This window comes from Notechis scutatus, chromosome Z (assembly GCF_049901735.1).
Source record: "Notechis scutatus isolate UNSWTSFEM ecotype Mainland chromosome Z, rNotScu1.2, whole genome shotgun sequence".
NCBI lineage: Eukaryota > Metazoa > Chordata > Lepidosauria > Squamata > Elapidae > Notechis > Notechis scutatus.
The window spans coordinates 22683798-22699560 of record NC_142025.1 but is presented as its reverse complement, the minus strand read 5'-3'; the positions used below and the strand labels follow the sequence as shown (position 1 = coordinate 22699560).

General features: G+C 35.6%; 1 protein-coding gene across 6 annotated transcripts in view; it reads left to right on the top strand.

Annotated features, from left to right (window-relative positions):
• The window catches only part of GADL1 (GAD like acidic amino acid decarboxylase 1), a 129685-nt gene that overhangs the window by 102375 nt on the left and 11547 nt on the right, over positions 1–15763 (top strand). For all 6 annotated transcript variants that reach the window (XM_087947948.1, XM_087947951.1, XM_087947949.1 and 3 more), the window contains one exon: positions 3401–3490. In XM_087947948.1, coding sequence (XP_087804074.1) covers positions 3401–3490 — 90 coding nt within the window. The remainder of the gene's footprint in view (positions 1–3400; positions 3491–15763) is intronic.

Here is a 15763-nt window from a genome sequence, read left to right as displayed (position 1 = left end):
ACATGTGGCATAGTAAGTGATACATTGAAGGAATAATAATGTGGTATATAGTCTAGGTAGGACAGAATTAGAGGGTCATACTTCTGTTTATACTTAATTTAATACTTCTGTTTCAAGATAACAGCCAGTCATTTTCAAGATCAAAACTTGCTTGGGAATTTATTTATTTATTTGTTTGTTTGTTTGATTTGTCAATTGCTTACAAGATAATACATATAAGTATAAACATGAGTAAGAATACAGAAAATAGGTATGAATAAATGGGGACAATAGGACAGGGACGGTGGGCATGATGGTGTACTTATGCATACCCCTTACAGACCTCTTAGGAATGGGGTGAGGTCAATAGTGGATAGTTTGAGGTTAAAGGAGTGGGAGTTAGAGGATGTAACAACAGAGTCAGGTAGTGCATTCCAGGCATTGACCACTCTGTTGCTGAAGTCGTACTTTTTGCAATCAAGTTTGAAGCGGTTTACATTGAGTTTGTATCTATTGTGTGCTCTTGTATTTTTGTGGCTGTAGCTAAAGTAGTCATTGACTGGTAGGGTATTGTAGCAGATAATTTTGTGTGCTACGCTTAAGTCTAACCATAGGCGGTGTAGTTCAAGGTTGTCCAAGCCCAAAATCTCAAGCCTGGTGATATAGGGTATTCTGTTGTGAGCAGAGCAGTGTAGTACTCTTCTCGTGAAATACTTCTGGATTCGCTCAATTGTATTAATGTCCGATATGCAGTGCAGATTCCAGACTGATGAGCTGTATTTGAGTATTGGTCTGGCAAAAGTTTTGTATGCTTTAGTTAGCAATTCAATATTTCCGGAAGAGAAGCTTCATAAGATTAGATTTACAACTCTTAATACCTTTTTGACAATACTGTTACAGTGACCTCTGGCGCTTAGGTCATTTGATATGAGAACTCCAAAGTCCTTGGCAGAGTGAGGATAATCAATGAGGTCGGGTCCACCTAGTTTGTATTTGGTGTACTGATTTTTTTTACCAATGTGTAGGACAGAGCATTTGTTGGTTGAGATTTGGAGTTGCCAGATGTTTGACCATTCAGACACGTAATCAAGGTCGCATTGAAGGATAGTAGCATGGCCAGTGGTGTTGAACAGTTTTACGTCATCCGCAAAGAGGACACAGTTGCTTATAAGTTGATTGCAAAGGTCATTTATATAGAGTATAAAGAGTGTGGGTCCTAGAACGCTGCCTTGGAGGACACTGCTGTTAACTAGAGCAGGGTTTGATATAGCGCTCCCTATTTTTACTATTTGTTGCCTGTTTGACAGGAACACAGTAATCCACTTATGAAGGGATCCGGAAATGCCATAAGAGTTTCGTTTTAACAGTAGTTTGTCATGTACCACTGAATCAAAGGCTTTGTAGAAGTCTATGCAAATTGCGTCTGTAGCTTTACCCTGGTCAAGTAGAATAGTCCATATGTTTTTGCAGTGTAGGAGTTGAAGATTGTTACATAATTGATACTCATACTAGATAGTTGCCCTGGGAATCTTTTCATATTCATAGAGTGACTATTTGGTTACTCAAAACATATCCACTTAATGGGGGTAAGCAATTGATCCTTCTTGCCCCAACCACATATACACATATATACGTAAGTACATATATGTACATAATTCATAGATATGTACATACATTCCCTAAATTTCTGTTCCTACTACAGCTTTTTATTGTGGGCTTCATAGGTGTATAATGAAACAGAAAATGGTGCTGGATTCCTCATTTCAACTGTTGAGTTCTCCTTTTTTAGTAGAAAATCAAGCCCAACTAATCTCTGTTTTTATGTGCTAACAAGTACTTTGTGAGAACTTTGAAACATTATTGGAAATAAAGCTAATCCTAGAGGCTGGCGTTTTCTTTTTTCTCTTTTCAATATGTCAGATTCCCATTTATTTTAAAATAAAAAGCTCTTTTAATTAAGTGAGTGGACAGACAGTCTTATGGATAATCAATATTTCAGACTCACCATGATACCCATTCTTATCTTGCCATCCATCCCAAAAGGTCTCTTGATTGTTTGAAGTGTTCTGTAACTTTGTCATGTCTCTCCTTCTTAGGGAAAAATATGAAATAAAACCAAAAAGGAGGTGGTAGCATCTGTCAGTGTTCATTTTGCAAATTGTACTAAATTAGGGCACACAATAAACCACAATCTGTTGGGTTTGCAAAAGACATCAAGATAACTCAGTTAATGCAGCACATGAAGACATAACCAAAATAAACTACTTTTAGTTTGGTTCTATGTGAGCCTTCCCTCTCCATTTTTATTAATTTAGTTACTCCATATTTCAAGTGACTAGTGTGTTTACAGTATAATATATAAAATAAAGCATAAAAGAAGAAAAAAATCCAACCTAGCATCTATAAATAATGACAATAGCTCTTACATAATTCCAGCTTGACAGTGTTTTTAAATACAAGGAGAGAGGGCACCATAGTTTTTGCTCAAGTAGAAAACTTGGTAATGATTGCCCCGAAAGAAGAGGAAAATGAACTGATTGTGTAAATTAGAAAAACATATTTCCAGATAATTTGTAATTCTTTTTTATCTCATGAGAGCTAATATTAAATTCAGTATTCTAGAAGATAAAGATTACTTTGTCTGGATGTGCTTTAAAAAGGTCGTTTTATTTCATCACCACCAATAACACACTTGGCTATCTCTTCCTGCTGACAATGGAATTATCCTTGATGATTAAATGTATTTAATATATTTTTTGAAAGAAGGAAAAAATGATGTTATAAACAGAGTAAATGCTCTTTCATGAAAGAATTCAGCACTGCTAGTAGTTTCTATTCATTTGGGAGGAAGAATAGATTGTAATTGAGATAGCGTTCATTTTCAGAAAAATAGAATACACGCTAGCTAAATCCTTCTATCTCTTTCCTATTTTCAGCATTTCCATTCTGATTTAACCTCATAAGTATTGAGAACAAGTTATGCAACTATAACAAGAATATCATGTCATACTTGCAGCCCAGGGCTGGAGGGTCATGTTCTGGCCACCCCCACCCCCAGTTTAGTAAAGGGGGGGAAGTTGCGCTACTTCATGTGACGACACCATGTGGTAACGAGTTTGACACCCCTGGCATAGAACAACATTCATGCTGAAAATGCAAAATACAAATTTAACAGATATAAACTTTACTCAGGAATTATCAATGGTTAATTATACAAGCCATCATCATTTTATATAGAAACACTGAATTAGATTAACAATCTTTAATGGAATTGATACCCAAACTTTTGTGTCCATTTGTGTGTGTGTGAATTGAGGTAAGATTGCTCCCTACCCATTTAGACAGTTACATTTGTATTGATTTAGTAGTCTGGTAAATTTTCTTTTTATGTATGGAAGATTATTTTTCCTTATCTTTTCAGCCAGAATATGCAAATATTTGTTTCTGGTATATTCCACCAAGTCTGAGAAAGATGGAGAAAGGACATGAATTCTGGGAAAAACTCAGTTGTGTGAGTACTATGCTTTGCTAAGAAATGTCTTTTCAATAACCAGATTCCTGTTTTTTTAATAGATACGCAACATTTCCTCCAATGTTTTGTATAAGCATACTGGTACGACTGTGTCTGATGAATATCTGCTTAGTACCCTCTTCTTTAAGACACAGAAGAGAGACTTGTTAGAGAAAATATTGGAAACGTGTGCATTGTTTTAGAGCTTTATATTCCATTTATGGTTTGTGATAAAATTAAGCTCTGGTCTTTTAAATATTTACAGAATTAAGACCATCTGGGTCTTAATTTGAACTCTGGATAAGAATTTATAGCATTTAAAAAAACTTTATCATGATTTCAGTTTAGGCAAGGCCAACTAAATTTCTCTATTCATATAATAGATGCAGACATTATGCCATTTTTTTCTCACTTGCCATCAAAGCTTCTAATAGATGGGAGAGCTAAGAGAAGATAAATGACATTGTCTGCATCCATTGTCTAGACAGAGCATTCATTACCTGTTTTAGACATTTAATATTGTCCTTGAGACTCACTTAGCATTATTGGTGGATATTAGGACCAGGAAAATGTTTAGGAATAATTTCCGATGTCAAATATCTTGCATACAATACAGAGAATATAGTAGTTCATGCTGCTCATGGAAGCCTGTTAAAATTTTCTTCTTTGCATAGATATTTGAAATATTAGGCAACCAAATTGGATCAGCTTTAGGAACATCCTGTAACCTAATCTTAAACTGTGCCACACTAAGAGAATAATTTTAAAAATGTTATAGCCTACATAAGCTAGGAATTTGTAGATACATCCATTCAGTCTTTCATTTTTTACAGTTATCACTTAAAAAAAAGCTTACATTAATATGAATATTTTGTTACACTTTTTTTCTAAAATGTGCTAAAATTTTGTTAGCAAAACCTGCATACAGGCAAAAGTACACACAGTATATTTTGTACATTGTTTTCATAATATATGTATTTTTATACAAATGGATTTCTGATGTATTTTTTTATATTTGGCAAATGCCACAACAAAATACAGGGAAATGCAGATTTTGAATTACAATTATCTGATTTACAAATAATAGGATAACAGAATAGGAAAGGATCTTTGAGTCTTCTAGTCCAACTCCCCCTGCTGAAGTAAAAACCTCTATACCATTTCAAGCAAATAGTTGTCTTCTTAAAAATCTCCATTGTTAGAGCACCCACAACTTCTGGAGGCAAGTTGTTCTACTGATTAATTGTTCAAACTGTCAGGAAATACAAGAATAAATTGGTCTGCATTCAGATGTGAGCCAAATAGGTTTCTGTCCCTGTATATTTTCTCTTCTTTCCAACACAACAATCAAATATTGTGGTAAATTGGTAGTAGTAGACTAATGGCAGATTGTGTGATACCATGTGGAAAGAAGCCTTGAAAATACCAATACTGCAGTGTTGATGTGTATATTCTTGTATAGTATATGTGGCATTTCTGGAATGTGGAACAGAATCTGGTAGCTGAAATTCACATACCCAGATTTGCTGTTCTTGTCTTAAAAACTGGGATTACTCAAATAGAAATGTCTATCCAGGGAAGGATTACTGATTCACCAAATTAAAACAGTAATTGTGTTGCTGTAATTGTAGGGATGATACATTTATGGTATTGTACATTACTGATCACAGTAATCAGTAATCACATAATTTTTAACACATATACTAATATACCTTGAGGAATACGCCAGTCAAAAATGACCCTTAGTAGAAGACAAAAGGACGAGGGTGCTTCCTATTACCTCTTCCTGACTCCTTTAATGTGTTCTACCTGCCTTAACATACTAATACTTTTTTCCTTGGATTGGGGACCAGATTAGCTAATAAAATTAAGTAGAGTTATTTTGAATCACAAGATGGATAATAAATAAATAATAAAGGATTATGTTGCAACCGCTTGTCATTACTATTCTCTAAGGATACATTTGGAGCTTCTGGAGAAACCAGAGGTTTAACTTAAAAATAAAGATGGTAAATATTTGTGTTTTGTTTGTAGTATGTTGTGTTCCCTATGTCCACAGAGGTTTCAAAACATGCACTAAAAGTTTTTTTTCCATTCACCTGAACTGTCTCTCCCACCTGGAGAATAAGCAATGCAGTTTATTAAAAGTTAAAGTGGCAATGCTGAGGGAGGGGGAAGGCCTCATTTGCTGAGAATTATAGCAGCTCAGGTTTCAAAATGTGCACTGAGGATGGAAAAAGGAAAAAAGATGCCACTAGAATTCCCCCAATGGTCCAACAAGAGAGACTGCTGTCCTTCCTTTCCCCCACCTCCTGAGCTCTTCAGATCTTCACAAGGTAAGCAAGCCATTGGGAGGTGGCTACAGACACCCCAAAGAGTGGGAAGTGGAACATAGGGTGTTTCAGGGATGGGGGCAGGCCTTGGGAAGCCCATGGCAGGCATCACTGATGCACCCCATGCACACTTAATGTATGCATTATTTAACGTATGCATTATTTAACATATGCATTTGGGACTCCAGGATCAGAGCATGTTCACATAATCTGATTCACTTAAGATTATCTTGAATTGTGACTGAAATATTCAGGCTCTATGACTGTCATAACTTGAAAATTATCTGTATTTGTCAATTTAAAGAATAAATGAATGAATATAATCTTGACAGAGTTTTGAATAAGTCTAATTTACTGTTCCTTGGTATTGATGCAATTACTTATAAATTACATCCTTTAAAGTGATATCCCCCTGCCTCTGCTCCTATGCTCAGACTTACAGGTATCTTCACTGCGCCAAGGGGTCAGTGGGCCACATCCATCCCCAGGATTATTTTGGGGGTAAGGCTTATATTAGGCACACCCACCCCCCAAAAAATCAGTCTAGGACTTATTTATGGGGTGGGTCTTATTTTGGAGAAAACACGGTAATAGGAAGATTATGAGAAAAGTGACATCTAATTAGGCTTTATTCATAAGATTATATCTTTTGCAATTAGTTCTGAGCAGTTAGATGTTTGTGAATTTCTTTAAACTACTGAATAAGCATGATCTTGCAGGGATAATATTTATTTCACTAGCTGATAACCCGGCATTGCCTGGGTATTTATTTACCCCAATCCTGTATTAGACAGGAAAAGGAATGAATTATATCTATAGTGTCAAATCAAAGTAACTTTATTTACAGGGTTTTAAAAGTTTTAAGTAGAGTAAACAAATTACAAAGGAAGCTGTAGATGTAACAACTCTATCTCTCCTATAGTGTAGTCAGGCTGCACAGTGTTGTACTGTCTCTAAATGTCTAGATGTAGCCGCTCTCTTACACAGCATCACAAATCTTCCATTCCTCTCCTTGGGAGTTTCTTGTCTACACTGGTGTTTCCTTTTTGTAGCCTTTGATTGCACTTGGCCAATTACCTGACATTTCCTTGGAGGCATCATTTACAGCAATGAAATATATTATTATGGAATACAATAAAGTAAATGTAAGAAAAAGACACTTTGGCCTGGCCCTGTTGCCTCAATCACTGTGGTGAGAATTAGAGACCTAATTGCCCTGGCCAAAAGCCTTGGAAAAATTCTACAGGGAACAGCGTTTGAGGTGGTTATCTGCGTTAGCAGGCACCTTCCTGACAACTTCCCCTCTTTGCTTGAAGCTGAGGGTCCAGGGTGTTATTTTTAAAGAACCAATCCTCCTTACCAGAGGGAGCTCCCTTGTTTTTTTTAAGAACCAATCCCCCTTACCAGAGGGATTCCCCTTGTGGAGTACTATAAAGTCATTACCATGGCAGCTCCACTGTGCTGTACAGTAGAAGCCATTTTAAGGCACAACAGGCTGTATCTTAACAGAACATGAATCCAAAATATATACTATCACTGTCAAAAGTACTGTGATTTGACACTATACCGTGTTTCTCATATAATAAGGCCGGGTCTTTTTTTTTTTTTTGAGCCCCAAAAATGGCTAGGTTGTCTTTTCGGCAGTGACTTAATTCCCCTCCCCCTTGCATCTTTGGGAGGGCGGGCGGCGACAGCTTGGATGTTGACCTCGGTGTTGGTGGGGCACTTTGTATCGGGGTCAACGTAGGCAGCACCATATCTGGGTGTACAACAAAAGTACTTCCTAACGGCAAGCCCCCCCACCATTCCCCCCATTTTGCATGTTTTAATATAGGCCTTAATTTGGGGGGAGGGGCTTAATTTCATTTCATGTCTATAAAACATGCTGGGACTTCCTATTGGGGGAGGCCGTATTGTTGGAGAAACAGGGTAGATATAATTCATTCCTTTTCATTTTATTCCAGAGTTATGATGGAACACACACACACAGACACACACACACCCAAGGCATGTTAGGGGTGTCTTATCCCTACAGTATTTTTTTCCAGAGGGCAAGTCATCTGTGTACCATGTTTGGTTGAAATTGCTCGAGGCGTTCCAGAGCTATGCTGGAACACACACACACACACACACACACACACACACACACACACACACAAATTTATATATATTATATATATATAATTACAAATTATAATCTGGTAAATATTAAAATCATATATTTTTGAAGATATTAAAATATCATTAAATATATCACTAAAACTACTGCTGAACCGAAACAGATCTAATTTTTCTAGAGATATTGTATCTTAAATGGCTTATGTGAGTTCTTCATGTGCCCCCTGGTGGCATTTTCATTTATAAACTTTATGCAATTACATTAAATTTAACAAAAACTTTGATAAAGATGAACTTATTTTTTTTACATCTTAATTTTCTTCATTCTGTTATGTTTGCAAATGTTGCCATTTATACATAAGACAAATCTTACATTAATTAAAATAGTATTTTAATTATTATTATATCTGGATATGACTGCAATTTCTGTGTTGCATTAATAAAGTACTGATTAAGGAGAACGTTTGTAACTCAGGTTTGAAATGGGGGATTCTTGGTAGACTCTGAGCTTGGTTATTTGGTTATTTTCTTGCAGACATTTCATTGATCAAACTAGGTAACATAATCAATGCTGGTAGAGAACATGGTTTGTTCTCAGTTTACATTCTAGTAGTTTGCCCTGTCAGTGTTGGTGGGAATGGTCCTGGTAGATATTTTGGTCTTTTTGTTCCCTTTTTTGCTTATTGATTATCTCTTTTGTACAATATGTAGATGTTGTTTATGTGGCAATTTGTCTACTGATGGCTTCTAAGAATTCTCTAGTATTTTTAGACTTGGCTTGGACATAAGCATAGTTTCAACTGGGAAAATGTGACCATCCTAGACCTGTAATTTGTGAGCCACAAAATGGACAGATATATAAGTCTTATAAATAAGCAAGAATGATAAAGTTGAGTGGGGAGTAAATTTTGGCACTCCAGAAAGACCATTTAGGAGAGAGTGAGAGTATAAATCTGGCAGATTAACAAGTCACCTCTGTAGCTTAGATATACATTGTCAGAAATCAATGGACGGTGCACATCTAAGGTGCCTTGATCCCATAGAAACACAAATGTATTTGTATAGAAAGTCCTTTGAAGAAGTTAGAAAAGCTTGTTCTTTTCATAGGGCGTGAATTTTCATTTTATTTATTATTTATTATTAGCTTTTCTATGTCTTAATAGAGAAAGATTCTCCAACTATAGTTTAAACCAGGGGTCGCCAACCTTTTGGACCTCAGGGACCACCAAACTCATAATTTTAGATCCTTGGGACCACTAACTGGTTCTGTTGGAGTGGCCTAATTTGTGGGTGTGGCTTGGTGGTCATGTGACTGGCTGGGCATGGCTTGTATGTAAATATTATAAATATTTATATAAATATTGATTTTTTTTAAATAAAAAAGAGCAACTTTTACCCAAAATCAGGCAAAGCAGGCAGATTGAGTTGCTCACAGAATCACAGATTCATTCAGAGATCTATCTGCCATTGGCTAGCTCAGTCTGTCACATAAAATTTGCTTGCAAGCAAACTCATAAAATTTGCTAGCAAGCAAACTCACAAAGTTAACTCACAACACACCACGCATGTAAATATTGAATTTTTTTATTTAAAAAAAGAGCAACTTTTACTCAAAATCAGGCAAAGCAGGCAGATTGAGTTGCTCACAGAATCACAGATTAATTCAGTGATCTATCTATCTGTCATCGGCTAGCTCAGTCTCTCAAATTTGCTTGCTGTGAGTCTGCATTCAATTTGCTTGCAAACAAACTTCAGTCCTAAGGGAGGTTCAGCTGTGCTGAACCGAAGATCTAAAGACTAGCTAGAAAGCAAGAAATCTAACCATTTCCTGCTTTCTAGCTAATCTAAATCTCAGCAGAACAGATGATGGTCAGAAAAAGGGAAAATAGTAATTTAGCAGGCAAGTTTACCTGGTAAGGAGTGAGTGGGCGGGGGGGTTCCCGCAAGCCATGTGTTTCTGCACAGCCTGGATTAATTGCTTTGTGGGGGTGCTCTGGGGGTGAGATTTTTCTCCCTTTGTGTTCTATCCCAAGAAACACAAAAGTTACTTTCAGCTTTCTAACTTAAAGCAGTAGATTATTCTGGTTTATTTTGAAGGCTGACAGGCCATGTTTTCCAGTCATTACTATTCCATTTGTGCTGTTTCAGAGTATGTTACAGGTACTAAATACTCCTGATTTCAGCATCTAATTTTAAAAATATATAAACATTCATTTAAAGATAGGTTGCATGGAAGAATCCAAAACATAAATTGTGAAAATTCTCCATAAAGTATCATTTGACTCGAAGGTGAAAAATATTTGAATAATTAAACTTTAATTATAATATATTGGATTGTTCTTTAATGTTTTGCCATTTAGAATTGCATTGGTTATTGAATCAGTTCAGAATCGAATTGATTATTGCAAAAAATCTTGAATATATACACAACTTTTTTTCCCCCTACTGGAAAAAATTACTTGGCTAGTACTATAAGTATCTGCCATCAGGGGGCACCAGAATCACATAAATATATTTAAATCGTAATTAGTATATTCGCTAAACTCTTTTTGAAATAATCATAGAAATCTGCAACTACAAAAAAAATATTGAGTGCTCCAGTTCTTTATCTTATCCTTTTTTTAAAAATCTGTATTTTTCTTTTCACTTTTTTGCAGAATACTGTTCTCTGTACTCTTAGAATTTAAATTGTATTCATTTTCTAGTTGACCAACCTTATAGTAAAAGGTTCAAGGGTCAAAACTCTTCATTAGTAGAGAATTATCCACTGAAAATCTTATGTAACAGAATGCCTGGCTTATTGAAGTTGTGAAAACATTATCATGAATTTAACAACATTGATTGTGGGATGCTTTTTATTTTGTTTTGGGTCAATGTTGACTCTCAGTGATTGCCTGGATCAAGCAACCTGCAGTTCTCTTGGCAGTAGTTTCAAAAGTGGTTTGCCATTACCTGCTTTTTACTGGGGCTGACAGAATTTACCCAGCTGCCTTTTTGGACTAGAATCAGACCTTCCATTTTCTAGTCTGATACCTCAACCACCATATCAAACTATCTCTCAAGATGTGAATTACCTATTTAAAAAATAATTCTAGAGGGGGAACCATGGTGGTGTAAATTATTCCTATCACCTGGTCAATATCCATTCAGCAAAAAATATAAACATGTGATATAGACTTTTTTTTTTTTGCCAAGCACTTAAATTTTTCTTTTCCTTCCCCAAAAGATTAACCTTCTGTCTTGGATGTCAAGGTACAAAGAGATTATTTATCATGGGTGCAGTCAAGTCTCTTTATTATATTGTTAGACAGCCAGAATCTGCAAAGACGAAGTCAGGAAAGCAAAGGCTCAGAATGAACAAGGATTTGCAACAAAAGATAATAAAAAATGTTTCTTCCAACATATAAATAACAAGAAAGAAATCAAGGTAAAGTCAGCCCACTAAAGAGAGAAGATGGCAAGGAAGTAACAGGCAACAGAGAGAAAGCAGAGCTGCTTAACTCATTCTTTGCATCGGTCTTCATGCAAAAAGAAACAATACCCCAACCTACCAAAAAATTAACTGTAAAAGACAAACTAGAAATAAAAGTTAAAATAAGCAAAAAAATAGTAAGAGAACATCTGTCTGATCTTGACAAATACAAATCACCAGGACTGGAAAAGGAGCTGGCAGATGTCATCTCAGAACCACTGTACCACATCTTTCAAAAATCTTGGAGCACTGGGGAACTACCAAAGGACTGGAAAAGAGCTGATGTGGTTCCCATCTTCAAAAAAAGGGGGGGGGAGGTGCAGACCCAGGAAACTACAGACCAATCAACCTAACAACCTAACCTAAATTAGTAGACGAGTGAAATACTATGGGCATAATATACTTAGACTTCAGCAAGGCATTTGACAAAATAGATCACAACTTACTTCTTAGTAAGCTAGATAAAATGGAAGAGATAATCCTCACCACCAGATAGATTCATAACTGGCTGACAAACTACTCAATGAGTAGCCTTTAATGGGTCTACATCTATATGGAGTAAGCAGTGGGGTACCACAAGGTTCCATCTTAGACTCACTACTTTTCAATATCTTCATAAACAACTTGGATGAGAGAATAGAAGGGGAACTTACCAAAATTGCAGATGATACTTAGCTGGCAGGAACAGCTAATGCCCTAGAAGATAGGCTCAAGATCCAGATGGATCTTGACAGACTTGAACCTATTTAACAAAATGAAATTCAGTGTAGAGAAAAGTAAAGTCTTACACTTAGGCAAAAAAACCAAAAGTACACATATAGACTGGGTGAAACCAGGCTCAATAGCAGTAACTGTGAGAGGGATCTTGGAGTCTTAGTGGACAACCAGCTAAATATGAGCCAGCAGTGTGCAGCTGCAGCCAAAATAGCTAATGCAATCCTAAGTTGCATTAACAGAGGGATACAATCAAGATCAAGTGAGGTACTAATATCACTCTATAAAGCCTTAGTAAGACCACACCTAGAGTACTGCATCCAGTTTTGTTCACCACATTATAAAAAAGATGTTGAGACTCTAAAAAGTGTGCTGAGAAGAACAACCAGGATAATTAGGGGACTGGAAACTAAAACATATGAAGAACGGTTACAGGAACTGGGCATGGATCGTCTAGCGAAGAGAAGGACCAGGGGAGACATGATAGCAGTGTTCTAATATTTGAGGGGCTAGCCACAGAGAGGAAGGGATCAAGCTATTTTCCAAGGCACCTGAAGGCCAGACAAGGAATAATGGATGGAAACTGATCAAGGAAAGATGCAACCTAGAAATAAGAAGAAACTTTCTGATAGTGAGATCAATCAACCAATGGAACAGCTTGCCTTCGGAAGTTGTTCAAGCTTCATCATCAGATGCTTTCAAGAAGAGGTTGGACTGCCATTTGTCAGAAATTGTGTAGGGTCTCCTGCTTGGACTTTAACAGATTAATGAAATTGGAAGGGTAGATAATCTAGTCCAACCCCTGCAACTCTGTTAATCTGTTAAATATAATGGGTTAAATATATTCTGGCTCATCATTGTATAATTGTATTGAATTCTACTGAGGACATAACTTCTTGATCTGATTATTACATCTTAATTGTTTAAGTTGCAATTTTTCAAGAACGAATCAGAGCCAGGTCTTAGTTTTGCTAGCAAGGAACATTTTTCCATCTTTGATTATGGATTATGTAATCTTTTTGATTTGGTGTCATTTTTATATTGAACTTTCTTTACTTAAACTCCATTAGTTTGTCTCCTGCTTCATTTTATTCCTGTTATATATTGAGCCCATATATTTTCATTATTCTATGGGCTATTTTACTTACACTTTTAGCCTCCAAGTTTCCCACAATTTGAGGTTATATCAACGTGTTGCAAATTGTCAGAAAATTGTTCATCTTCTACTACCTCAGCATTTGTGGTTGGAGTACAGACTTTGATCATTTCTATACTAGTTGTATTCAAGCTGAAATTGTTCTGTCTTTTGGGAGCATTGTAGTTCTCATAAACTTGACACCTTTTTGCTAATATCTGTGGTGACTATGTCTATGATTTATTTTGTCTGAAGTAGGAAGAACTGGTGTTCCTCTGATCTATTCTAATTCTGCTAATTTATAAAACATCAATACTCAATCTTGACATTTTTACTCTTTCAACATGAAGGTTGCCTTAACTCATGCTCTGACATTCCACAAACACTAATGTTATACATATCTTTGGGGCACTTTCCTTTTTCTCTTGTCTGTATCAAATATTCGAAGGTCCTTTTGGCTTTAATTCAATAACACTGTAAGCACCAATTCTACTCATGTTGCTCTTTGCTCCACTCAAATAACTTGTTGATGGGTGTTCATAGCATCATCTTTCTGTATCAAGTACTAATATTGTCATGATTTCCTTTAAGATCATTTTAGTTTGGGCTGCTCTGCGGTTTTGATTTAATTTATTTTTATTGTGTGGGGGATAAGGGTCCTGTGCAGCCCCAGAATCTGTTGGAGTTGGGTGGCTCTAACAAATTTCAATGAACAAATGAATAGTAACAATAGTTACCTTCTAAACACAGACAATACATGGCAGGTGCTTCCACCGAGTCAATAAATACACAGATAACTGTATATTCTTCCATCTTTTCCAAATAAGATGAGGGGTTTTTTTTGGAAGTGTCCTTCTTAAATGTGAGTTTTTAGTAGCAAATGGGAGAGGGTAGTATATTAATTGCTCTCCGTGTTACTGATAACAGTAATATTTTTTCCCATTGAAATTTGTGGCAGATTTTTTTAACATTTCTGTATATGCAAAATATTATGCACATTAATCATTCAGTTCAGATTATCTGTAGCATAATAGACATAGTCCAAAGAATATCAGTACCATAAAAATCCATGAAGTATATAGAAATGAAATTTCAAAAATCTACTGAACATTAGAGAGAAATGTTCCAGTTGAAATAAAATACATGCCATGCTTGGAATAAGACCTAGGGAAGGAATTTCAGATGCCATAAATTTTCGTAAGTCATACCAGCCAGACTGCTGCTTACATGTGGAAATGGGAAAAATTCTCCACAAGTATTACATTGCATATGTTTTAAGGAAAAAAGCCATCGTTTAAGAAAAATATGAAAGATGGAATTCAGACTGCTTTTCTTATGATGTGCACAATTTACATTGCATTCTTTTTTTTTTTAAATTTCAGTTCAGCTTTTTCTGAACTGGTACTCTCCAAATGTTTTAGGATTATAATTCCCAGGAGTCTCCAATTGGGCCCACCTTTATCCGGGAGGAAAATTGTAAGAACTGCACAACAATTGGGGAATACCAGCTACCAAAGCTGCTGTCAAGTTTAATTAACCTGGAACATTCTACAGAGATGGAAAAATGCTAATCCATTCATTTTTTAAAAAAATAAAATAAAAAAAGTAAATGAAACATGGAAGATACAGAAAAAAGACAATAGAATCAGATTTATGAAAACATAAATGAAATGGAATTAACATGGTCAAAATGTATCAATTCTTTTCTGATTCTTTTACTTAGCTTTGAGGATCCTATAAATTTCTAGGAATGCCATTTCAATAATGTCATGCTCAATAACCATTTTAAATTTCTGTATATGTTAATATTTTCTTAGATCTTTCTGAAACAGAACAACAATGTTGTAACTCTTTAATACCAACTACTTTACAAATTTGGAGAGTACAATGGAGAGTTCAGGTAATGATAATCATAGTTTTGAATAACAGAGACTCATTCCAAGTGTCTCAGGGAGCATTTATTTTTCTATCAGATAAATAGGTTTTCTCCATTTTTTAAATAACTAGTCATCAAATAATGTATCACTTCTAACTAAATGTACATTTCCCACATTGCACTATGATTTTTATTCCCCAGATGAAAAGAACAAAAAGTCATCCAGATACTAACAAAGTATAAGAGGGATTTTTAAAACCTTTTTGAGATGACATGCTACCATTTAATTTCTCTCTGGAGGCTGGGAAATCACTCAGCAAGCTGTGAAAAAAATCTTTTTCACTGAACATTGTTTTAACCCTATACTCCACAGATGAGACTTGAGTCAACGAAATTGTGCTTATTATTTTTCTTTTTTTAATTTTATTTTTTAAATATAGACTGATATTCAATTGATTATGGGTTTTTTTGGTTTGTTCTAGGGTTTGAAATATCCTTTACCCTAGCAATAAATATTACTGCTGATTACATATAGAATTCTATCACTTGCAGTCTGCCTTAGATTGTACTTTTTATTTCTACAATCCTCTTTTAAGCTCAAACACTGATTGGAAGAGCCAACATA